This window comes from Tasmannia lanceolata, unplaced genomic scaffold, assembly GCF_043159265.1.
Source record: "Tasmannia lanceolata isolate RefF3 unplaced genomic scaffold, GAP_Taslan_0.1 ptg000016l, whole genome shotgun sequence".
NCBI lineage: Eukaryota > Viridiplantae > Streptophyta > Magnoliopsida > Canellales > Winteraceae > Tasmannia > Tasmannia lanceolata.
The window spans coordinates 7538926-7564115 of NW_027518693.1; the positions used below are offsets into that span (position 1 = coordinate 7538926).

The following is a 25190-nucleotide window of genomic DNA, read 5'->3' on the forward strand; positions in this document are numbered from 1 at the left end:
GAGTCGCGACGTATGCGATGTTAAATTCGTTCCAATTTAGATTTGTAAATAACTAGTTTTAAAAGGAATTCATAAATCAAGATTTTTACACTAACCACAAAAAATTAGAAATAATTTGGATTTGGCTAAAATCCAAATTCACACATAAAAATGTTTAGCCAAAAGCCAAATTTGCATTTACAATTCCAAATTCATCCCCAAATCTAAATCCCAGCGGTATCCAAACGGGCCCTTAGGGAATGATAAAGGTGCCCCTTTTCAATACTTGGGACACCCAACTACAGTGTATCTATGACTGCAAAGGTGCTGATGTACTTCACATTTGAAGGAATGAAGTGACATGATTGCCACGTACACTGCAGCTAGGTGTACCAAGTGATGCAAAGGGACTCATTTCTCATTTCCCTTACTTTTGTTCACTGGTCTTCTTTTTTTTTTAGCTAGGAAGTAATTCATGACTTCAATGTCTTAACCCTAGGGGCCCGACGAGTCCAAATATAGCCTTAGGCTTGATTAGAGTGAGATGGGTACTTTGAAATTAGATTAGTAGAATTAATTAATTTATTTAAATATTAAGTACGATACAAGTAATAGAGAGAGTGTACATTGGATACTAAAACATCCAGCTGTTAAATTAATTCAACGATAATCTTTCTCATTAAGCATCTGAAGTTTAAATGTGTCACTAATAATTATTATTTATCCTCTTTCGAAAGGATTTTCTATCATTGGTAGTGTGCTATGGTCTGTCGACTGCTAATGAGTTACCTAAAATGACGCAGTTCAAATGTTCAATACAAGTATCATAATAGAAATGGAGAGGAGGGATAGGATACTGGAACAGATAGCCATTGAACCGTTCAAACTACTTGATAAATTTGAAAAGTGAATCTCTTGTCAGGACATCCCAGTTAATCTCGAATAATTATTATTTTTTTGTCTGGACGTCCCACTTAGTTGAATCTTTTCATTTGAATTTCATCATTCCTTTTTACTAATCTTGTTGCATTTGATATCCTATTATTGTTGTCATCTCACCCAATGTTCTCAAAAGCTCCATCTTTTCCCACTTCCCTCTTATTCCAAATTCAAACCCCATTTGAAACTCTAAACCCACCGTCACTTCTCTAGGATTAAAGTCTACACTTTCCCATACCCACTACGACTTACATAAGCCATTTACTCTCTACTTTCGTTTTACTAAGCTTATTCTCATTAAATCGATTTTGTAGAGATTCTCCACTAACTAGCATGAGACCTGCATTGAAGCTCCATTGTAGCTTTCTTGTGTGCAAGCTAGTGTTTGAAGCAAAGTGCCAACTTTTTCAACTTTTCTCTATATTTTGAAGTTTTCTTGATGAAGCTTTATTCTCTTTTTTTTGTTCTTGTCTTGTATTGTTGTTCTATCACATATTGAGCTTGATCTTTTGGTGATTGCTCTTCTTCTCTTTTGGTTATGGATCTTGCGTAGTGTAAACATCTGTTTCATTATTTGAGAAGCGGATATTCCGGTGTTGTGAAATTCATCTTCCTCTATTGTCCTTGTTGATTTATGAGCAATGATATAGTCCAATGCCATTAGCATGAAAAAAATCTATGCCGTAGAAAAGTAGAATGTTGATTATTTTTCCATGTCAAGGCTTGTTTGTCTTTTTTTTTCTTATTTTATATTTGATTATCTCTAGTTTTTATTTTACTTTGAAATCCAAAGTTTTTAGACTGAGTAGGACTAAAACAGAGTATATGGAGTGCAACTTTAGTAATGTAAGGAGGCGGGGCGATGACTCAATAAATATGACTGGACATGAGGTACCTAAGAGAGATATCTTTCGCTATCTTGGTTCAATCCTACATAAGGAAGGAGAGATTGAAGAGGATGTTAAACACAGAATAAGAACATGTTGGTTGAAGTGGAAATATGCTTCAGGAGTTCTGTGAGACCATAAAATACCTACCAAGTTGAAGGAAAAGTTTTATAAGACAGCTGTGAGGCCAGCCATGCTGTACGGCTCAGAATGTTGGGCCAGCAAGAAGCAGCATGTGCACAAGATGAGTGAAGCGTAGATGCAAATGCTTAGATGGATGTGCAGCCTTACAAGGTTAGATAGAATTAAAAATGAAGGCATCCGTAAAAAGGTAGGGGTGGCACCAATTGGGGAGAAGATGAGAGAGCACCGTTTAAGATGGTTTGGAATGCTCCAGTGAAAAGAAGTGACTCGTGCCAAGTTGATGGAGTAAAAAGAGGTAGGGACAGACCGAAAATAACTTGGGTAGAAACAGTGAGGAAAGACTCGATGGCTAGAAACATAACAGAGAACATGATCTTGGATAGGAGAGAATGGAAGAAAACAATTCATCTAGACGACCCAACTAGTGTCAGGATTAGACTTAGTTAATTTGTGCCGGATATATTCTTTCACCTTCTTCATGAAAATTTTCTAAAGGAATCATTAGCTGACCCCAACTAGTTTGGAACAAAGGCTTAGTTGAGTTGAGTTGAGTTGAGTTGAGTTATTTCTGGTTCTTAGTTTCATACCATGTTACTTTTATTTATTTATTTTTGGTTTCCAAGCCATATATGCTTCAAACTCGCGGAGAACATGTTTGCTCATGCTTTGACCATCTCAAGTGTTCAAAGCAAGTCCCATTTATAACTACATGTAAATGCTCGTCTTGGAAGCACCGTAGAAAGCGACCTGGTTCTTTGACCTGGGGATGAGGGAACGTTGGCATTCACATTCCCTAGTAAAAGGCATTTTGCGACGACTGACTTTGGCGTGAGGAAACATCCGCCTCATATGAATTAAATGAATAAGACACAATTTTCTTAAAAGTGAGACCTTGCAGCTGCTCTCTAACTCGAAAGTTTTCATGTGACATGCCTTTCTACGAAATTCCCTAGCAAATCCCAATTTGCACTAGCGGAAAGAGATGAGTAGTGTGAATATCAAAACGTAGGAGGTGTATATATCAATTCTCGAGTCAACAAAAACTCAACTCAAACACGCATGTGGACTGAGTGTAGACACACATAAATAAGGAGAAATTATATGATGAATGGGCCTGTGAACATGTGAAGGTGGTACGATGGAAGTACCACCCTTGATATTTGATCCAATGGCAGCTTCTTAAAAAGTGAGCTGAAGCTGCCATTGGATCAAATATCAAGGATGGGATGATGTGTTTATACGCCTAGTTACCGCATAATTTATCCATAAATAAGAATATAATATGAAGAGCGATGAGATTTTATATGGTGTGTGGCTGTAAAATCCAATATTTTTGAAAAAATACAAAACGGCCCACTTCATAAGATGATCCAAACCGTTCATTTGTTGGGCCACAACATAAATAGGTTGCGAGTGGAGATGAGCAAGGCAAAATCCCCACTACACTACACCCTCTCCTACCTTTTTATCCGTTGTGAAGCCCGCAACCCACTCTCTCTCTTTTCTTTGATGACAAACCTTCCGTGAAATCCAACAATTGAATGGTTTAGATTTTTTAACAAGGTGGGCCCTACTCTATTTTAAATTTACGTTGATATATTAGCCCCTTTTTGTACTTGGGACAGCCCCTCCGGCCTCTAGTGTACTTATGACTATTGTTTTTACACTAGATGGTGTCCCAAGGACAAATAGCGGAGAATATAAGACTATTTATCGTACTATTCTTGAGTTAGGGCCATGACTGACCAATTGGTCATGCCTGCCGTTAAAGTAATAAAGATTCACCAATTATAAATAAATAAATAAAATGCCACCATAAATTCGCACCCCGTGTAGGATTATTCACACCCCTTTAACGTTCATTGTCACACTTATCATCTCCCAAAATAAAGTATACTATTTAAAAAAATACTTGGGCCCACCTTGTCAAGGAGTCTAGCTGTTCATATGTTGGGCACCAAATGTAAAAAGGCCTTTCCGCTTTCTTTAGCCCTATCTTCTGTATTTAAACTATTTATGACTATCCTTCTACGAGTTTTTTTTTATGATGAAAGGCCTTATAGTCCATTATTTTTTTTAAAGTACAGTACGGCCCACACTATAGGATGATCCAAACCGTCCATTAGATGGGCCACAGCATAAATAGGTTGTGCCCCAAAATTCATTTCCATAGGTTGATTCTAACCATCCGATCTAAAGAGAGTTAGGATCAACCCTCTAATGTGCGGTCCCACAAAAAAAGGGTGGCCCAAGAAAGAAAAATGGGCAAACATATCATTTCCTTTCCCTAACGTGACAAAACACTGCATGGCTGGAATCGTCGACAAATGTGTAAATGTCAGATTCCATGAATCTCAAAAATAGCAAATTTATAAATCCCATAGCCCATATATAAGATTCCATGCAATCCAAAAGTTTTCTTCCAAACCCATTTCACAAAAAACCAGTTCCTCCATTAAAAGTGGTTTTAAATGGGTGGTTTTGAAGAAACACCAGTGGTTTTGATCACAGGATGTACAGAAGGTGGTATTGGCCACGCCTTAGCCCTAGCCTTCGTTTCCAAGAAATGTCTAGTGGTTGCAACAAGCAGGTCCTTAAATTCCATGAAAAATCTCGAGAACGATTCTAGGATTTTTCTTCAGGAACTTGATGTTTTGTCTGAAGAAAGCATTGGGAATGCTTTGAGGAATGTTTTTGAAAAGTTTGGAAGGATTGATATATTGGTTAACAATGCTGGGGTCCATTGCGTGGGCCCACTTGCAGAAATTCCTATATCTTCGATTGAGCAAACTTTTAATACTAATGTTTATGGTAATTCCATCTCCTTGCTTACCCTGGTTTGAAATTTTTTTTTTTTTTTTAATGTTCTGAAATCGTTTTTGTTTTGGATTTTTAGAACCGATTGTGAGTCCAAAAGTGATTATTCGACTCAAGCTAGAGGTAAATTTGAGTCCTATAATCAGTTTTGGACTCACAATCGGTTCTTAAAATCCAAAACAAAACGGGAATATGCACCCAGATTCTATTTTTCGTTGTAGGACCTTGTGTTTTGACTGCTATAAGTTAATTTCTTTGTTTTGACCACTAGCTTGTTTGGTTTTTGTCGTCAAATGTTCTGTTTCCTGTTGTACTGGCATGGGTTTTCAAGGTTATGAGTTAACATGAATCAATATCCTCTTCTTCTTCTTCTGTTTTTCATCGACAGCACACAGCACAACGACTCTGACGGTAAAGTACCATAGTTTCAAATTTTGGTTTCGGAATGCGTTTTGGTCCTCACGAAAACCGAAATTTCGGCTGAAATCCAACGAAATCAAATAAACTAATATCTTATTTTTTGGTGAAATTCCTTAAAATTCGGACCAAAATTTCGGTCGAAATAATTTAAGGTTCGAGTATTACCGATTTCGATTTCGATTTCGGTATTGAGTCGAAATTTATAACCATGCGGCGAACCAAGGCAGAAGAATCCAAAGAAGAATTGCCTAGGACGCTCCCAGAGATCCCAACATGTTCCCATCAATGATACGACTCCTTGGATAAAAGTAAAAATAAGAGAGAAATAAACAACGTAGGCCTATTCAAGATGGCCCAATCTCCTAAAACCGTCCTTGCTTTTCCATTCATACGTTAAAAAGAAAGAGATTACATACTTATAGAATTAGCATTTCTACTATTTAGGAAACAATCCAAACTTTCCAAATCCTAAGGGATACTTAGGAAACAAGATAAAAATAAAAGGAAACAAATATTAAGGGGAATATCCTAGCTATAGCAAGAAATAAGAAAATCTACCACTAAGGAAATCAAGAAGATCTTCCAGCTAATCTTGGGTATGTAGCAATCAAGCTAGCAGATTATGTAACTCAAGGGTATTGAGCAATTTGATATCTTAAGTTTAGTGTTCTGATTTTGTCTATCCCGAGTTTTTGGATCTCCCTCTTTCATGTGCTCTGAGTTAGGGATGGTGTCTGGCACCCCTTAACGTATTATCCTTCTCTTTATCTAATAGAGGGTAGGGTCCCCACCAAACCCCAGCTCACCTATGAAAAAAAAAATATCCCCCTATTTTTTTTTTTTTCATTGTTGTTGAGTTTAGGGGTAGCCAGATCGCTATATCCATGTATATTGTGTAGAAGTTAGAATTGAAGATATGACAATCTCCAAGCAGCGGAGAATTGATCAAATAGAGAGATCGAATTACGGACCACTTCTATATATCAATTTTCTGTTCAACCTTGAAACATACAAGAGCTTGCATTGGATATTAGGTACTACATAGACATTGGGGACTTCAAACGGACCTAAAAACAGAGAAACAAATGCCGATTTCATATTTAATTCATATAAATATTTATACATAATACATACGCCACATTTCACATGCAATTAATATAAATATAATTATGTAACACATACTGATATAGTACACGGTTTTAGTCTTGGTATGTGTTTCAGTGGGGATGGAGATGGAATCATTTCGGTGGTTTCATGTTAGTTTGGGTGGAAATTTAAAACTATGCTTACAAATAATGGGACTATCTGGTAGTTGTGGTGTGTAGTATGTACCTAGTTTCTTTCTTTCAATTTAAATTTACCAAATGAATCCATAGGTAGCCATGAGCCATGAGATCTTACTTGTATTCCCTAAGATGACGACATGCACATGAGTGTTTAAAACATTCTTGAACTTTTAATATCGTTATTTCCTTTCTAACTTGAAGATCAAGGACCATGATCTGCTATTCTTTATTATTATCCTCTCTCTTTAGGCTTACACAGCGTTAATCTCGCATTTCGAGAAACATATTTATGTACTCTCAATTGGTAGAGCTCATTTTGTTCTATATAGGTCTTTAAGACATCTTTCATTACAAAAATAACTACTTAACTTGTAGCTCTTTTACTGCCCTTTGTGCAGCTCATGAGTAACATTAAAGTCTTTGGTGATTGCTTCCTTTGTTATTTTTTGATAGGGCCCATGAGGTTGATTCAAGCTGTTGTTCCCCACATGGCGAGTAGGCGGAAGGGTAAAATTGTCAATGTGGGAAGTGTTTCTGCTTTGGTCCCTGGACCATGGGCAGGTCCTTACTCTGCATCTAAAGCTGCCCTTCATGCCTTGACTGATAGCTTGAGGTTTGTATTCAATTTACATCAGTGGATGCTTAACAAGCTGCGTTGTTATTTTTGGTTTCAGTATCTCTATTAGGTGGATGTCTACTCTTAGTTTTTTTTGTTCGAGAATCATATGTTGCTCAGAACACGGTTAATTATGTGATCAGAGATGGAACTAGTGTATGTGAATGCGTTATCATACATTAGACGATACCGGATATAGATATATGCATGTCAGTAGGTCTTACTAGGAATAATCACACATCTCCAATTGTCATTTGTACATTGGGCATTTTGTTTGCAAGAAATCTTCAAATGAACAAAAATGGTGCCCTCTTTTTAAGTTAGGATTGTTGGACTGAGAAAAGTGCACATGGCAATGCACATATTTTGAAGTGTGACAGTAGTACTTGAAGTGCAACAAAGCTAGAATGATGTGTATAAATGCGGGGTTGATTCTTCACAAGGCTCTATTACTAAAGGGCAACTGAACTGTTACTGGTTAGCTGAGGTGGGGCATATAAATTGGTAATGATTAGAGGTTTTTGGGTTTTCGCTGTATTAGGGTTTCTGCATTGGTGGCATGCCTTGTCCCCGTTGATGAAATCCGATTACAGCAATTAATAAATTAGTTATCTTTCCAAAAAAAAAAAAGTTACTTAAGGGCCTCTTTGGATGACACTAAAATTGTCCTTTGTTTGCAAATAAGTTTGTTTTACTTTAATCTTATTTTCAAATGGGACATTAAGGCTTTTTTGGAAGCCATTAACTATATCATTCTTAACACTAACATAACTATTTTTTGCAAATAATCATTTTAACTTTAAATCCATTTGCATATAAGATTGTATGCAAATAATGTTTAGAGGTATTTAAGGAGTCTGTGTAGAAAACTCATGCACCTGTCAGTATGCCTGACATGGTTTTATTTATTCACATATTGTCTTTAGCATTTAGTTCATCAATGACGAGCCTTGTGATTCATAATCTTCAGATACATCTAACTTGAGGCCACACTGTAAACATGATGTGATTTGGCCGAATTTTTTTCCCTCTTTTGATATTTTGAAGAGCACTTGCATATGTTTTTCATTCATGAATAAGAATGATTTACTGCATAATACCTCTGGTTTTGCTAGTTGTGTTCACCAATATGAACACCCATCGGTAAGTTGACAATTTTGAAAATTAAGAAACTCTCAAAACTGTCTAGCATTCTGTGTCACATACTTGTAATCTAGTATGGATGAGTAGAAGTACAGGAGAATCCAAGATACTAAAATTTCATTTTGACATTATGAACAGACTTTTTTTGTGTTGCATTCTATGCTGATCGTTTTATTTGATCTTAACCTCTTGGCTTCTAAGCAGGTTGGAACTTAAGCCTTTTGGTATAGACGTGATAACTGTTGTTCCAGGTGCAGTCAGTTCAAATGTTGGAAAAACTTCTGTAGCCATTTACAGTAGGATGCCTGAATGGAAGCTGTATAAGGAGTTTGAGAAGTCCATTCGTGAAAGGGCGGATTTCTCGCAGGGGCCCAGGTCTACACCAGCGGAAGAGCTTGCGAAGAAGACGGTGGCTGTTGTGCTGAAGAAGAACCCACCAGCATGGTTCTCATATGGCCATTTAGCTACAATTTCAGCCATCCTTTATCACCTTCCAATATTTATCAAGGATGGGCTTCTCAGAATTGCAATGAAGTGTTAAAAGTAGTTGGTTGAATCTCTGCTTTTCCATCAAAAACTAAAAGAACTTGGTTGAATCTCTACTTTCCCATCAAAAATAAAAGATGAAATGATTTCATAACTTGGGTTTTCAAGTTTCATGTGACTGAATTCAGTAAAATGCTTTCATAACTTGGGTTTTCAAGTTTCATGTGACTGAATTCAGTACTCTCTCTCTCTCTCTCTCTCTCTCTCTCTCTCTCTCTCTCTCTCTCTCTCTCTCTCTCGTGCTCAAGTGGTACATAGCAGGCTTAACCTCTAGTTGATCTGGACCGTCCATCTCATAGGCCCTGTATTGAATCTCCGATTGCCTAAACATCATGCGAATTGAACTAACCCAGATAGTGGGTTTCATAGGCCATATGTTGGATATCCCATTGCTCAACTATCACTTTCTTCTCAGATTGTCAACAGATTCCGAGCTTGCTACCCTTATTTTTGTAAGATCTGATATCCTTTGATTTGAGCTAAATTGTTGCATGTTTATCTTGGGTTGAATTGAACTTATTGATGATTTAACTTTTAAGGCTAACTCGAGTGCAACCCCTAGCTGTAATGTGAACACTTTTGGGTCCTAATCTGTTTTAGAGTTGATGGCGCTAATTAATACTGAATGCTAGACCAATTTCGCTCCAAAGTTCTGTAAAGAACCCGCAAACCCTACGTTTGCACCAAATTGGTATCAGAGCTAGGTTCGGATCAATATGTAAATAGTACAAGGAACTTTGACAAATGGCTGTATTTCATGAGAAAATTCTGATGACAAATGACAGTTTACTGTTCCTTTTTTTCCTTTAATTCGATGTGTTTGTTGATTTTCTAGACGAGCATAGAACAAAGGGCATGTTTTTGAAGTGTGATTAGTAGCGATCTATTTATCTCACAACTAGAGAGGCTTAATGACTTTTTTTTTGAGGGGTCGTTAGAGTGCCAGTTATTGTTTAGGTGGTTATCTTCATTTCAACTTGCTATAGAAACTAACAGTAATCTCTCATCAGTTCTATCTGTAAGAGTTCTGCTCTTCTTTTGAATCCAAGTCCCGGCATTAACCGCCAAAAGGATTGCAGTAGTTATGTGGCTTTGCTATATATCTCAAAGAACCAGTCATGTGTTTGAAAACTACGGAATAAAATGCATTAGAACACTAGAAAGAGAGTAGGAAAATGCAGGAATAATCAGTTCCACACCTCTCCTGTTTTAGATCTCTTCAAGCTTTGGGTGATTTCTGCCTCAACACTCACATGGAAATATGGTTTCTGTGAAGAGATCAGCTAGCAAGATGACCTTATCTTGATGAATGAAAACAGTCATAATCCAATGCATGTGGCATTTTTGTTTGGTGATCGGGGTCATTGATCTGATGGGAAATCACGGGGCGATTCCGTGGTTTCCAAGTCTGATGCCAAACAGAAATCTCAGTCTCAAGATTGAGGTGTGCAGAAAACAAGTCTAAAGACAACTTGAGGTGTATTTTTCATCATGCTAGATCAAAGCTCTAGAATCATCCGATGAGCGTGGGGTCAAGGGCAATAGGCCGGACTTGTGCTGGCCAATAATATGCACGGACCAGATCGTCACACACATGGCAGTATGTTTGAAAGGCGAATTCAACGATATGGTCCTATGTAAACCTTCTCCACAAATACTGCTCCATAAGCCATTTCATATTACTTTACTCTTTCGCAAATCGTAATATGATTTAACATAATCACCCACTTCTCTTTCAGAAATTGCTAGTTCATAGAAAGCCACAGCCATCCAGTGCAACTAAGCAAGAAGTTGATCTTGGTGAATTGATGGAAGTAAGTTGGATTACCTATCCATTTTTCATCTCATCTTCCAACCAATATATCTTATTATTTCTAATCATCTGTGCACCTGAATCTACTTATTATTACATTTCAGGATCAAGAGCTGGAAAAATTGCATGCAGAGAGAATAGCAGCGCTCAAGGTGAAATTTGTCGAAAGTACCCCCTTCAATGATATTTTGGTCATTTTCTATGCTTTGGTTTTTCTTTATGAAATATGGGTGTTTTAGGACTTCTAATTTCTTTTTTGTCTTGAGTGAAATTCCATCTCTCATCTAGAATTTCAGTTACCCTCATTTTCTATGTTAAAGTTAGGACTGTTTTTGTCGGGGATAGCTCAACAAATATTGAATAAGCACTTGCTCTGGAACAAGTTCTGCCCCAAAAAAATTATCCTGCAATCAAACAGGCCCTAAAAACTTTGACTTCTTCCAACAGATAGAAGCTGAGAAGCGGCAAGCCTTAAAAAGACATGGCCATGGAGAATACAGGGAGATTTCTGAAGGTAATTTCCTGGGCGAAGTTATCGGGAATGACAAAGTAATATGTCATATATACCACCGGGAATTCTACCGCTGCAAGTAAATCATTTCCCTAAATTCAATACTATTAACAAAAGATAGATTCTGGTTAACTAAATTTTAATGGTGTTTCATCAACAGTCTTTAGTAGGATAATGGATAAGCAGTTGGAAGTCCCTTGCGCCTGGGCATTTGGATACCAAGTTCATCAAGCTGGATGCTGAGGTTAGTTTACGTTTTCCCTTTGTATTGTCACTGCAATTGAGAAACTTAACTTTCAGGCTTTGGATTGCAGAATGCACCCTTCTTTGTAGTCAAACTAGCAGTCAAAACTTTGCCTTGAGTCATATTGTTCAGGTGAGACTACTCATCTAATCTGAATTCTAGTTTTGCACAAAATGTTTCTGTTCAAGGCATGTTACATCAAAGTTTAAAGATTCTTCATTAGAGAACTGGATTAGATTTTTCAGCAAAAACAAATTAAAATGCAGATTTTTCATCCAGGAAAGGCATTGCCACAGACAGGCTAGTTGGGTTTCAAGATCTAGGAGGCAAGGATGATTTCCCAAGGAAGGATCTAGAGAATCTGCTCATAAAGAAAGGTGTACTTTATTTCCTCAGATTAAAGCAATTAATATTTAAGTGCAGACTCACCGAACTCGTGTCATATTTCAGGTATAATTGATAACATATAGAAAGACAACGAAGATGATGATGAAGATAATGGAGATAACAGTAGAGTCAGAGCCTCACTGATCCATGATTCTGATTCAGACTAAAGAGACGCCTGTTTTGCTCATTTATGTATGGATTATTGTATTCCTTTCGGAGGCACATATTGCATAATTAAATCCCCAAAACTTTGTTTTTGCATTGATTAGAATGCTGCATCAAGGCCTGACTTAGAATGTTGAATAAAAAAGCCCTCTTCCTGTTGCAGAAATAATTGGTTACATTGATTAGAACTGTGTAGAACTAAACATACAAGCCTTGGTATTCTCATTGATGATTATGAGAGTGAGTATAGAATCCCATTCCAGGAGGTTGAAGTGGCCGGAAACTGGGTGGGGCTGGTTGCTGCTGAACCAATGACATAGGTTGTTGTGGAGCCAATTGCATTGGTTGCTGCTGAGTCAGAGGTACCTGGTGGTGCTGGGTCAATAGTGCCGGTCTCGCCAAGTTCATCAAATGTGGAGGAGGGAGGGGCGGGGGCGGGGGCAGGCTACTGGCTAGGGTACCATACCCATAAGGCACACTAATCATCATTCCTCCTGATGGTTGTTGTAAATATTGCTGGGACGGTGGGGCTGAGAAAAGAGTATACTGAGGCTGGGAGGGCCCTGAAACTTGACCCTGTACCAATGGTTGTTGCACTAAAACTGTTTGATGATGGTGGGTTGGTGGAACAGAAAGTGGTTGGGCAGCGATAAACGCGGTAGCATTCATGGGTTTTTCAAGTTTAGGGTTATTTTCGAGAGAAGAGTTAGATGGGTTGGAGGAGGATGTTACGAGACCGGCATTCATGGCTTCCTCTGCTGCAAAGGAGGAAAGAACGGAGGTCATGATCTGCTGTGAATAGGTAGAAGCCGCCAGCTTGTCTGCAACCTCCGCTGCAATGGCTGCTGCTGTCTTTTTGGATGCCTCCCCTGCGGATGCATTTGGATCGGTTGGGTTGGCACTCTCAACCGTGGGGTCGTTGTTGAGTCGCCGCCTCATTTTGCTTGCTTCCTCTATCTGAGCCTGTGCCACCTGCTATAAGAAAGGTTAGTAACTGGTGACTCCATTGTGAAAAAGCACAATGGATAGGGGAATAGGGGACTGAATGTCAGTTACGGTCAGAGGTATCCCAAAACTACAGCAAATATCATACACGGATGCAGTAAAATACTTTCTGTTTTTGGGATCGGGAGGAGTCTGCGATGCAAACGAAGCTGAGGTTACGGCACTACTGAATGGGCTTTAGATGGTATGGAGCTAATACCATGGTCCCTTAATTGTGGAAGGTGACTCTAGCAACACAATCGCTTGGGCCACAAGTCGGTGTCGTGGGCCATGGCGGATGGCAAACAAAATCGATTATCAGAGACTTGGTGAATGCTATCAGGCCACAACTCTCACACAGCATGAGATCTACGAACATGATGGCGGATAAATTGGCAAAGAACGGGGTTGGGTGCAGTGATACTATTTTTAGTATTGCAGAAGTAGTGGATGCTATTAGGATAGATTAATTGTACTACTTTCTGCTGTGGATCCTTCTTGACCCATATGTGGGGACAGCTTGTCCCCTGCACCTGGCTCTAATTTCTGGTTAATAAAATTGTTACCTTTTTTTAAAAAAAAAGGCAAAGAAAATGGGGTATAAGTTGAAGGTTTTGTGTGTTTTTCTTTTATCAATAATAATTCAGCAAGGAAGAAAACTTTCCCAGAACATAATTGTTGAAAGAGTTGTGGTTCAATCGACAATGCCATGGCAGGTGAATTCATAGCTCATTAGCAACTAGAAGGACATGGAATAATGAAAGCTTCAAGCCCACAAAAATCATGAATTATCTTCCAAACACTCCACCAACAATTTCGGATATTCCCAACTAACCCACCCAACGAAGATAAAGAGTAGCCCTCCATGAGGAATTGGTGAGGATGCAGTGATCCTCCAGTATGATTTTGAAGGTAGAAAGCATTCCATCAACAAATTTGTAAATTCCCAACTAAACCATCAAATGAAGCTAAGGGTCCCCCTCTTTGAGGAATCGGTAAGGATCCAGTGACCCTCAAGTATGATTTGGAAGGCAAACTCGGCCCCATTAGTCTTTCATACCAATAGGGCCAATAAAAGCAACTTAATTTCACGACCATCATCTCTCATCATCCTTCACTTGGTATTCCCTACTTCCTGTAACTGATTTCCAATCCCTTGGAAGATGATCCACTTTGATGTCTCAAGATCATCTGATAGAGGTCCAATCATTTCACTCCCTAAAGTTGCAATGTCAGCCCTCTTGATACACCATTTGTAAGTACAATCTAATGATTGGAAACATTACTCCCAATCATTTAGCATTCCCCACTAAAGGAACCATATGAACGTACGGAATGCCCAATACTAAAAGATAATGTAGAAACAGAACATTTTGCCAAAAGAATGAAGAATTCCCTTTGCAACCATATCATGAAGAAATGAAACATCAACGAGACTAAAGTTTCGGATTTCGGTTTCAGTATGCATTTCAATCATGACGGAAATGGAAAGAAGTAGGTTTCGGATGAAAATTTCTGTGGAAAGCCTGTAAAATGATGGAAATATAGGCAAATGATGGACATTTTAGATGAAACACACTTAAAAATCATCACATACGCAAGAAAAATCAACTATAATGAATGATTAAACATCCAACACTTAGTGACATGTGCACCTAGTGATATGCGCATGTCAAATAATTCAGGACATACCACATTTTACATGTAATTCATATAAATATTTATACATAACACATATACCACATTTCATATGCAATTCATATAAATATAAGAATATAACACATGTGGATATAGTATGCTACAGTTTTGAATTTGATATGCATCTCAGTGGAGATAGAAACAGAAATATTTCGGTCATTTCGTATCCATTTTGGTGGAAATTTAAAATCATGCAAGAGACTAACAATTATAGATATTTTCTCTCTCACGATTTAAGAAATAAAAAGGATTATTATTATAGAAGAAAAGGACAGATATGAAAGGGGTTGAGATAACCCCAAGAGTAACATCGGGAAAAAAAAGAGCCAAAACAACCAAAAAATTAAAGAAGCCTCTCCGATGCTAAACCACCTGCCAATTCATTTGTATCCAAGGAATATAGTTGCAACCATAGAGTCCATGTTATTCAAATCTCTAATCTTAGGAATAATGCTGTCCAACCTCCATGGGCACTGTCTGTGCTTCAACGCCCAAGCAATGACACAATAGGAATCATCCTTAACCAATAACACCGTAAAAAGCTCTACCAAAAGCTCCCTTAAAAATGGACGAGCTTCCACCTCGTTTACGCCTCGAAACCCATTCAGAAGTAAGTAAGCTTTAACAACCCCTCCTAGTTGGCTAGTTCTCATAGAAATTAAGTTTGAGACAATGAGAGAGATGGAGACCACCTAGTGACAACCATCCTGCGTGGATGACACCGATAATTTACTTCTAATTTTAGAAAAGGTCACCGCCACCAAAATACTTCAACCCTTGGAATGACAAGAAAACCCCACACGATGGACGAAATGGAAAGTGATCCTAACTCAGTAGTAAGTAGCAACATAAGAGATTGTCTCCTACCATTAGAAGAAAAAACCTAAAACATCTGAAAGATAATGGATCATTTCAAATACATCCACAGACGTCCATGGCACTGGACCATAATAAGAAATCCATATTATCACATTAAGACCATCATTGGAGGACAGAGCCTAGAAAGGGTCCCTAAAAGTGGCCTCCCAATGGCCGAAAAGGAATCATTAGTGCCAATTTGCTTTGCAAAAACCAATCAGACCACCAATATGGCAATCAGACGACCAATATGCCTTGCAAAATGAAACAGACATATTCGATGAGCCCACAACTCCTACCGGCCCAGGACGATGTAAAAACCTTTCATAATTCAACAGAGAGGATTTCTCCAAGTACAGTCTTTTGGTAATTTTGCAGGCATTTGCCCTTGCTAGCGGCTAATAACTTCCAATACCAAATTAGGTTCATCGCCCTTAAAACGTCAATTTTTTCACAAGCAAGAACCTGACTATTATATAGCTCCCATTTATGTATATGACATAAATATTATAATATCATTGTATTGCCCCTATTGGATTTCTGCTGATACAAGTAATCATTGGTTCTGCCAAATGTATTTATCTCTATATAACTACATGTATATTGGCCATATTTAAGTTATAAACATGGGATTTACTGTAAATTTTCATTTCCATGCTTACAATAGATCCCATACCATTCAAAAAAAGAAGAAGATCCCATGCCTAGGAATGACATCATCTAGGAAATTCAATCAACTTACCAATTCATCTTTAAAGCTCTACAGAAAGGGGGTCTCCACATAATTTTCCTCAACTCTTTGATCAAAACACTGTCCAGATTTTGCCTTACAAGTTTTTTTTTAATAGAAAATTTTTATTAGCAAATAGGAGGGAAAAACAAGGAGAACCTCATCAAAACATCTTCCTTTGCTTTTTTTTGTCCCTATTTGATAACTTCATCTTGAACGATGCAAACTAGATTGTGATATTTTCTGTTAGCCGTGCACTCCCAGGGTTATAAAAAGGTACGAGACATAATGTGATTGCCTAACCAACAAATTTTTGTTGCTATGCATTGTGACAGAAGTGGAAGTTAAAGTAGCTTCATGTAGAATAGTGTGGGTTTGTAGTCCTCTAAATGATTGAGAACTTTGAAGTGCATTTCTAAGCTGGGAACTCACAATCATCCCGCATTGAGGGATAGATAGCTTATGTGAGAATAAACCAATGACAGTTGCATTCAGTGTGACATATTTGACTATAGTTATAGTCTACTAATGCCATCTAAATTTGATTGCAATGACTTTAGCAACTGTTTATAACAACATCTACAAATATATGTCGACTGATAGAAGAATGTAATCCAAATGAAGAATAGCACAAAGACAGCAATATATGGAATTCTGCATGCATATGTGAAGGGCATGGAGTGCATAAAGCATGAGACTAGCCATTTATTGTAAGGAATACTGGATATTTTTTCATCTTCAAAAAGAGTTTGGACTAAGGTGAGACCAAAACACGCACCTGCAATTGAGTGCGGACATTCTCCAGTTCGGATTCCTGAAGAACTTCACTGAGTAAGTATGAGAACTCCATGCACTTGTATATTCAAAATGCGGATATCAAGTAGACCTTATTTATCTGCATATAACGCATTGAAATTTTTGAAACATGCATGAAAACTGATGGTGATAAATGTATTCAACTCAAACCTGTTCCCGTAGTGCGTCTTTTAACTGAGACACCAAGGCCACCCTGGTTTCTTCAACTGATTTAAGTTTCTCAGTACACTGTTTTAAAATGGTCTCCTCCTCCTGTAATTCATCTGCCAATGTTGCCCGTCGAGGGTCTTCCACTGGAGAACAGGCAAAGTAAACTACAATCAGCAGATCCATGTGATACACAGTTCAAGCCTCAGGAATAATGTTTTCAATTTTTTTTCCTTTTTGAAAGATAACAGTTTTATTATAAACAGAACCAGCTATATACAAAAGGGACAAGGCGATTGGAGGTCAAGTCCATGTTTTATAGGATTTTTTTCATATTATTTTCAAAAAAAAAGGGACAAGGCGGCAGAAAAAAAAACCCCCAAAATGAACCCATACGACAGGAATAATGTATTCATGATATCTAAGAAAGACAAGATATAAATTATTAAGAATAAATTTACTCTTTACAACTATAGGAACAGGAAATCCATCACGGTCAGTCAATGAAGGGTCATTTTAAAAAAGTATCACTTCATAGGTATTAAATTCATAACATTATTAAACTTACATCGACGACAGGCAATTTCAACATCTTTCTCCAATTTCCCCACACGGTGGACCGCAGCTTTGCATTTGTTCAAATCCATGCCTTCATTTTGATGTTCACTGAGAACAGAATGAAATGCAGAGACTATCTTTTCTGGGGTGCCTCCAATAGCCAATTTCTGATTTTAAGGAGATTGATGGACATAATGAGCTCTGTCTCAAAGTTGTTATATAAATAGGAAGAAATGTACAATGAAAATTGAGGAACATACTTCCACTCTAAAAAAATAAAATCAAAAGAAGGAAAAAAAAAAGGAAGGGGAAAGAGATAAGGCCAAGAATCTTACTATCTTTATGGAGCGAGAATCTCGTCTAACAATTCTAACGGAACGCGAACGCTTTTTGGTGTTCAGCTGCAAAGGAGGTTGAGGTTCTTTTCCGAGCATTATTTCCTTAAGACCTCGTGCACGAGACCCAAATACTTTCCGTTCTTCCCAGATACCAACCTATAAATTATGAACAAAATGATTAAACATTTTCAAGATAACAAGTCAGGCAAATGATTACGCATGTCAGTAAAAGGCATTTTTTATTTTGTTTTATACCTTTCAGCGGTAACAACTAATTACGATTAAAGTAAAAATGGCATACCAATCTGGAAACCACATTCTTTCCATGTTCATCACCATTCTCCAAAACATCCTTCAGTGCTGCAGGCAAAACCTTCCAAAACTCGCTGACAAATTCAGTTCCTTTGCGCCTACTGTTCTGTAAGATATCATTGGCAAGATACAAGAATGGAATCTTTTGCTCCTTCTGCGAACTATGGAATTGCTTATCCCATGTTTGAATAACCAGCTCTGCCTTCTTCTGGTGAAAAATACACCAATGTGATAGTGCTACACAAAAGTTAAGTAAACATGCACATTTGGCACTGATATTAGATAACATGCTCACTTGATGCATGAAAATAAGCTTGCTATGTGACAAGATGAGATAGATGCAATAATACGAAAGAAGTTAGGAACATCAACAAATGCACGTATACAGAATTCAGATCCTTAACAACAAGGCCAGATGATAACTAGAGCTAAGCTTGAGATTGATGCCTGAACTATTTTAGCTACTAAATCGGTTTTGAAAAGGCCAAAATTGTCAAAAGCAGCCAAAATTGGTATTGATCACCGCCACCCTCATTTTACCTATTCTATGCTGATATAATCGTTCACACCCATCAGATGGTTCAATATTATGTGTTGAAAGTTTGTGAACCTTATGCAGCTTATTTCCCCCAAGAAGGCCCTTGATGGGGAATATAAATGCATCATTTATTAGATATCAATGACAAGAAAAGAAAAGAATTGAAACAAAGGGAAAAAAGCAACCGAACAACGTCGAACGATGCTAGGAATATATTTTCTTATTTAGATGCTTTCCTTATTTATGTTATTGCTATCTTATATTAGCTTTCCTTATTTCCTGTTTTCTATTCTGCTGATTTCTATTTCTATATTTTGCTTTCCCTAATTTCTATATAATGTAGATGCCGTATGGCTTTTGAGGAAGGAATAATCAAATTAAGTGCAGTTTGCATCTTGGAGGTCGAGTTTCCTCGAATTAGCTCATTGGAGGTCTGAGTTTCCTCGAATTAACTCATTATTTTCTCTTTCCCCATCATCTTCTTCCCTAATTTCTCTTCTGATAGAACGGTGTTCTATCAACTTAGTATCAGAGCACTTCCTGGTCGATGCCTCTAACACGCCTTCAAAAGAACGAGCTCGGTATCAGAGATTTGAAAGGCTATTCCATGGCTGCTGGGAACAAGAATGGTTCGTCATCAGACGAACAAGCCTTGCAAGTGAAGTTGAAAGCTAAAATCATAAAAGAACTCGATGTTGTTTATCAGGCACGATTCAACAACATTGAGACACAGTTACAAAGATCACGGATCTTCTTCTCCAAACCCGTCTGTCACTTGAGCCAACCATTACTCATGATAATTCGGGTACAGGGCTTAGATCTGTCAACACACCAGATCGACGGGACGAGAATCGTGTTCGTCAGGAAGGTGGCTCCGGCGTTGAACGAGAGCAATACTGTCCCCGTATGAAGATAAACTTCCCACGATGGGATGGTAGTGATCCAGAGGGATGGGTGACACGAGCGGAACGTTTTTTTCGATTCTATCAAACTCCCATTGACCAACGGGTTACCATCGCCTCCATTAATTTAGAAGGTGATGCCATCCAATGGTTCAAGTGGTTTGAGGGGATCTATCACGGATCGCCAAACTGGAGAGAGTTTGTAGATGGATTGTTAGTACGTTTTGGCCCCTCCCAGTATGAGAACATTCACGTCGAGTTAGCAAAGATAAGACAAAGTACGACAGTCTTAGAGTATCAAAGCCGTTTCGAACGACTCGCCAATCGTGCACAAGATTGGTTGGAACCTCAGTTAGTGGGAACATTTATTGAAGGACTTCGACCGGAAATTCGGCGGGAGGTCAAGATGTATCGTCCTTGCACGATGACGGCAGCTATCTCTTATGCGCGATTGCAAGAGGAAAGACTACATGAAGATAGTCGACGTTCGTATGATGGCTTTACTGGCCGACCTCCTGATCTTCTTCGAGAAGGTCCCATAGAATCCACGGGTCGTAACATGCATGTGAAGCGATTGACGGAAGAGGAACTCAAGGACCGAACGACTAAGGGGCTATGTTGGCACTGTGATGAGAAATGTCATAAGGTTCATCGTTGCGGACAAAAACGGTTGTTGATGATCGAGCCAGCTAGTTATTCCGACGACGATGATGAGGATAATCAACCTTGAGGACAAGGTTGAAATTAAGGGCGGGAGAACGTTAGAAATAGATTTTCCTATTTAGATGCTTTCCTTATTTATGTTATTGCTATCTTATATTAGCTTTCCTTATTTCCTGTTTTCTATTCTACTGATTTCTATTTCTTTTCTTTTTTGAAATAGCGAATTGTATTGATTTGAATTAAATGAAAAGGGAGCACCCGAGAAGGGGCAACCCAGAGAACAAAAACAAGAAAGAAGAAACAGGGAAGAAGAAGAAAAGATACAACAAAAATAACAAAATTAATGTAGATGCCGTATGGCTTTGAGGAAGGAATAATCAAATTAAGTACAGTTTGCATCTTGGACGTCGAGTTTCCTCGAATTAACTCATTGGAGGCCTGAGTTTCCTCGAATTAACTCATTATTTTCCCTTTCCCCATCATCTTCTTCCCTAATTTCTCTTCTGATAGAACGGTGTTCTATCAAACGAACTCAAACCAACATGTTTCCTTACTTTCCATGCCCCATTTCCCTGAACTTCCATGAAATCCAAAACCCACCTCAAATATAAGAAAATCCTCGAAATTCAGATTATAAAGAGTAAGAAACGAATATTTAAATCAAAATTGAACAAGCTCTTACATCCATCATACAAAAGAATTTACCTATATTCTTTATAAGCTATAGTAATAAAAACAAGTCTAAAAATAGTAACAAGTATAGGAACAAAACTTCAAGATTCAAAATTGGCCAGAGAATCTTCAGACCCATTTGCTTTCAAACGATTGCTGAAACTACAAATAAAATAATTTAACATAATACCCACCAACCAATAAGAAAACCCAAGAAAAAACAAAAAAGGATACTTTCAATGCATTGCTGTGTACTGTTGAGCTTCGAAAGCTTGTCCGCCAATATTTGTTCATTAAAAACACTATTCATCCCACCTCAAGAACGCTTTTATCAGCTCCCCAAGAAAACCCTAAATCATCAATTTCTCAATCGCCAGCCCAATTTCGATCCGTCCCATGCAATTGACGATTCAAATGCCTAAAAAACAAAACCCTAATTTATTTATTTTTGATGGGTAATGTGGGGTTAGGCTACAAAACCCTAGTTCCTACTAAAAGAACATGAATCAGATGGAATGTCAAAGAAATACAAGATTCGAAACCCCAAAACCGAAATCTTTGAGAAAAAAGAAAATAAATTTCCTTTGAAAGGAACCAGAAAAAAGAAGTAGGAAAAATATATGGAAAGGATCAACGAAAGAAAAAAGAAAGATCTGAACAAGTATAGAAAAAACCCTAAAAACAGAGAGAGATAATGATATGAAGAAATTTGGAAAAATGAAGGCGGATTTGAAAAGGAATTGACGTGATTCTCTGATCTGGCATTGCTGCAAATACGAATTTAGGAAAGAGTGAGTCTTTTAGAGGGAAATTAAAATCATGCAAGGATGAGAAAAAAGCAGAGAGAAAGAGAGAGGGTTTTAGCAGAGAGCTTAGGGGTTTTTGCGAGTGACCTTAGATCTTGTCTTGTTTTATAATTTCTCGAAGCGGCGTAGTAAGAGAGGAAAAGACGTGGGAGTGCTAATTTGCGCACGGTGCGTAGTGGGCAACTCATGTTGTGATGTCAACTTTTAAAAGGCAACTTTTGGGCCCACGGAGGAGATTTTATGTAAAATGAAGACCGTTGATCTTGTAGAGCATCATTAGGTCCCATCTCATGAGTGAAATGATCCTCTGGTAACCATAAACTATGTTTGACGACTCTCAATAATGGCATATGATCATGTGATCAAAGTGTTGTGAAAGACATTTGATCAAACTTATGATTTTCGTTCTGATCAACGGATCCGATCATATAAACAAGGTAGAAGTGGGACCCAATGAGTATGTTTGAGGAAGGAATGCAGGTTTAGGAAATGATAAATGCGCCCCTTTTCATTACTTGGGACACCCAGCTCCACTCTATCTATGGCTGCAAAAGGCTGGTGTACATCACTTGCGATGGATTTAAGGGACCTGACTGCCACGGTACATTGCGGCTGGGTATCCCAAGTAATGAAAAGGGCCGCATTTATCACTTCCCTATTCGAAAATTACAATGGGCCCACTTCAACGGATGATCCAAACTGTCCATTTGTCGGGCCACAATGTAAATATGATGTATACCGCATATCATCTCCGTACGATGATCCTAACCTTTTTTGTGTTTGAAAGTTACAATGGACCCTTCTTCAACGGATGATCCAAAACTATTCATGTGTTGGGCCACAATGTAAATATGTTGTACGCCGCAGCTCATCTCCTTAAGATGATCCTAACCTTTTCCCTATTCGAAAATTACAATAGGCCCACTTCAACGGATGATCCAAACCATTCATTTGTTGAGCCACAATGTAAATATGCTGTACGCCGCAGATCATCTCCATAGATGATCCTAACCTTCTGTGCCTAGATTGGAGGGTTAGGATCAATCCTATGGAGTCATCTGCATCGTACAACATATTTACATAGTTGAAGTTGGCCCCACTGTACTGTTCAAAAAATACTGGACTTCGCATGCTAGCACCATCTAAAATTTCGTGCAAAGTTAAGATCACTTGCTCGGCCTAGATCTGCACTGTAGACAAAAAGAGATCTTAACCATTGGATCAATGTAACTTTGACCATCGAATGCCCTCCCTTGCCTGCGTCCTCTTTTAACCGTCTATTTGCAAGCTCTTGATCACATGGCAACAATCCACGGCATATTCTAAATGGGACCCACACCACAACAGATAACTTTATCATTATCGGGGCTTCCTCTCACCATAATAGATACATTGCTGAAAAGCAGGCCCCACCATACGGGTTTAATATACAGTGATCATCGAGGCCATTGATCTAGCAGGCCGCTAGATGTTCGGTACTATTTAGAAGTTAAAAACCATTCATACCCTCAATTATGTGAATTTTGAAGCCCTTCAATCTGAATTTTCAGTTATAAATTCTAATATAACTTCACACATTGACCATTAATTTCAAAAACATCTCAGCACAAGCAAATTGGATCATAGCATGGAAGAAGCCTCCATTTACAATGACACCCATTTTCAGATTCTAAGCAGTGTCAAAGCAAAGGAATTCAAACAACAGTTCAATTAAATTTTGATCTACCCTGTATTAGTCAGAATCTGAACATCCCATACACTGGGGCCTGATTAATGCTAACTAAAGATTGAATTCTAGATCTAAAAATAATCAAACATGAAAACAAGAAGTCCCTACTCTTCAAGCCGATAGTGTTCATGGCCGACGACAACCTCGAACTCCCAAAACCACTGTACAGAAAACCCAAATTGAAATTGAAGAAGGATTCTCATCAGTTCTGCACAAACTCAACAGGCTCATTTCAGCTACAACTAAGAACCTGCAAAGAATCGATCATTATAGAATTAGTTCATCTTTACCAACAATACATATCAACAACAAAACTCACTTATAATAGATTGATACTCAGTCATTGGTGTTCCTGCCTTGTACTGCGAGTTTCGCTGCAATCTGTTCTTCCGTCAATGGCAAGTAATAGATACGAGGGGTGGTTCTCGTTTTCCTGAAGAGATCATCGAGTGTGAGCACAGGCAGGTCTGGTTTCTTGGGGGGTGGTGGCGGAAGTTGAAGGCGTTCCCTTATGAGAGGTGGGTTGGTTAAGGGCGGGAGTGGAGGGAGGGAAGGTGGGGGCGGTAGCTGTTGCCTTAGGACATGTTGACGAGGGGAAGATTGAGGTTGGATGGAAGGGGCTGAGGGTGTAGTTAGGCCGGTACTGAGGGGTACCGGAGACTGTGGGGGAGCTTCAATGCGAATCTTCACTTCATGAGGGTCGACAAACTCAGCTGTCAGAAGGCGTCCTCCGTTCGGGGCCATTGCAGATTGTCGAGAGCATTTTGAGTCTCTAGAGCCTCTTCCACCAATGAGTACTACATAAACCAAAATCCATTCATCAGCGTTACCTCGACACAAATCAAATGACTGACTTTCAAATATTGCCTTTCTAATTGTGAAATCAATATGAAAACATGATACCCTGATGTCAAAAAGATTGAAGAGCATCTTTGGATGCCATATTTTAATTAGTCTTAGAAATAGGGTTTTATGGCCACTTTAGAAGCCATCAGATTGGGGATCTTCTTCACGGAAATAGCATACCATGGTATATTTTATCCTTGGATAGAGTTCCCATCCTCCTTTTCTTGGACAAATATGAGCACAACAAATTGGTGAACATTAAACAAGATAATTTCAAGATAAAATGATCCAAAGAGGATAGTCAATCCCAAGAACATTTTGTTCAGGGATTTCTACCCCATGGAGAGCAGAACCATTATTCTGCAGATAAAGCTTATTTAACTTCAAAACCATTTGCATATAAGATTATATTCAAATAGTTTTTAGAGGTATCCCAAATAGGCCCAAAAAGAAGATGTGTTTTATCTGCGTAGGAAAGATATGGATGCACATGGAACTCGATATGGAATTCTCAAGTCGCTTCTATTCACAGAATGAAGCAAACATGAAAATCTTCTGAATTTCCCAGTCCAGAAAAATTATTTGAGTTTTTTTTTTGAATTTTTTATAACTACAAATATAAGGGATTTGCTAGGGTCCATCACGAGGTGCTGGTCTGACATGCGACAGACCAGCCGCGAAATGCCTTTTGCGATG

General features: G+C 38.3%; 2 protein-coding genes and 1 pseudogene across 3 annotated transcripts; 2 read left to right on the forward strand and 1 right to left on the reverse strand.

Moving 5' to 3' along the window:
• The first annotated feature begins 4353 nt into the window (after positions 1 to 4353).
• Positions 4354 to 8884, forward strand: LOC143849024 (short-chain dehydrogenase RED1-like). Its single transcript, XM_077358075.1, has 3 exons — positions 4354 to 4760; positions 6926 to 7085; positions 8436 to 8884. The coding sequence occupies exons 1-3, from the start codon at positions 4421 to 4423 to the stop codon at positions 8770 to 8772; spliced, it is 837 nt and encodes a 278-aa protein (XP_077214190.1). The 5' UTR covers positions 4354 to 4420; the 3' UTR covers positions 8773 to 8884.
• A 1487-nt stretch (positions 8885 to 10371) lies between these two features.
• LOC143848944 (thioredoxin domain-containing protein PLP3B-like) lies at positions 10372 to 11899 on the forward strand (annotated as a pseudogene).
• An 11-nt stretch (positions 11900 to 11910) lies between these two features.
• Positions 11911 to 22005, reverse strand: LOC143848334 (uncharacterized). Of its 2 annotated transcripts, none has more exons than XM_077357250.1 (7): positions 21348 to 22005; positions 18328 to 18575; positions 18024 to 18182; positions 17699 to 17855; positions 17134 to 17276; positions 16946 to 16981; positions 11911 to 12872 (listed from the first exon to the last, which is right to left on the reverse strand). In XM_077357250.1, the coding sequence occupies exons 1-7, from the start codon at positions 21421 to 21423 to the stop codon at positions 12120 to 12122; spliced, it is 1572 nt and encodes a 523-aa protein (XP_077213365.1). In that variant the 5' UTR covers positions 21424 to 22005; the 3' UTR covers positions 11911 to 12119. The 2 variants fall into 2 exon arrangements, with proteins under 2 accessions (XP_077213365.1, XP_077213366.1); XM_077357251.1 differs by having other exon boundaries at positions 11911 to 12869; positions 21348 to 22004.
• Positions 22006 to 25190: the final 3185 nt, after the last annotated feature.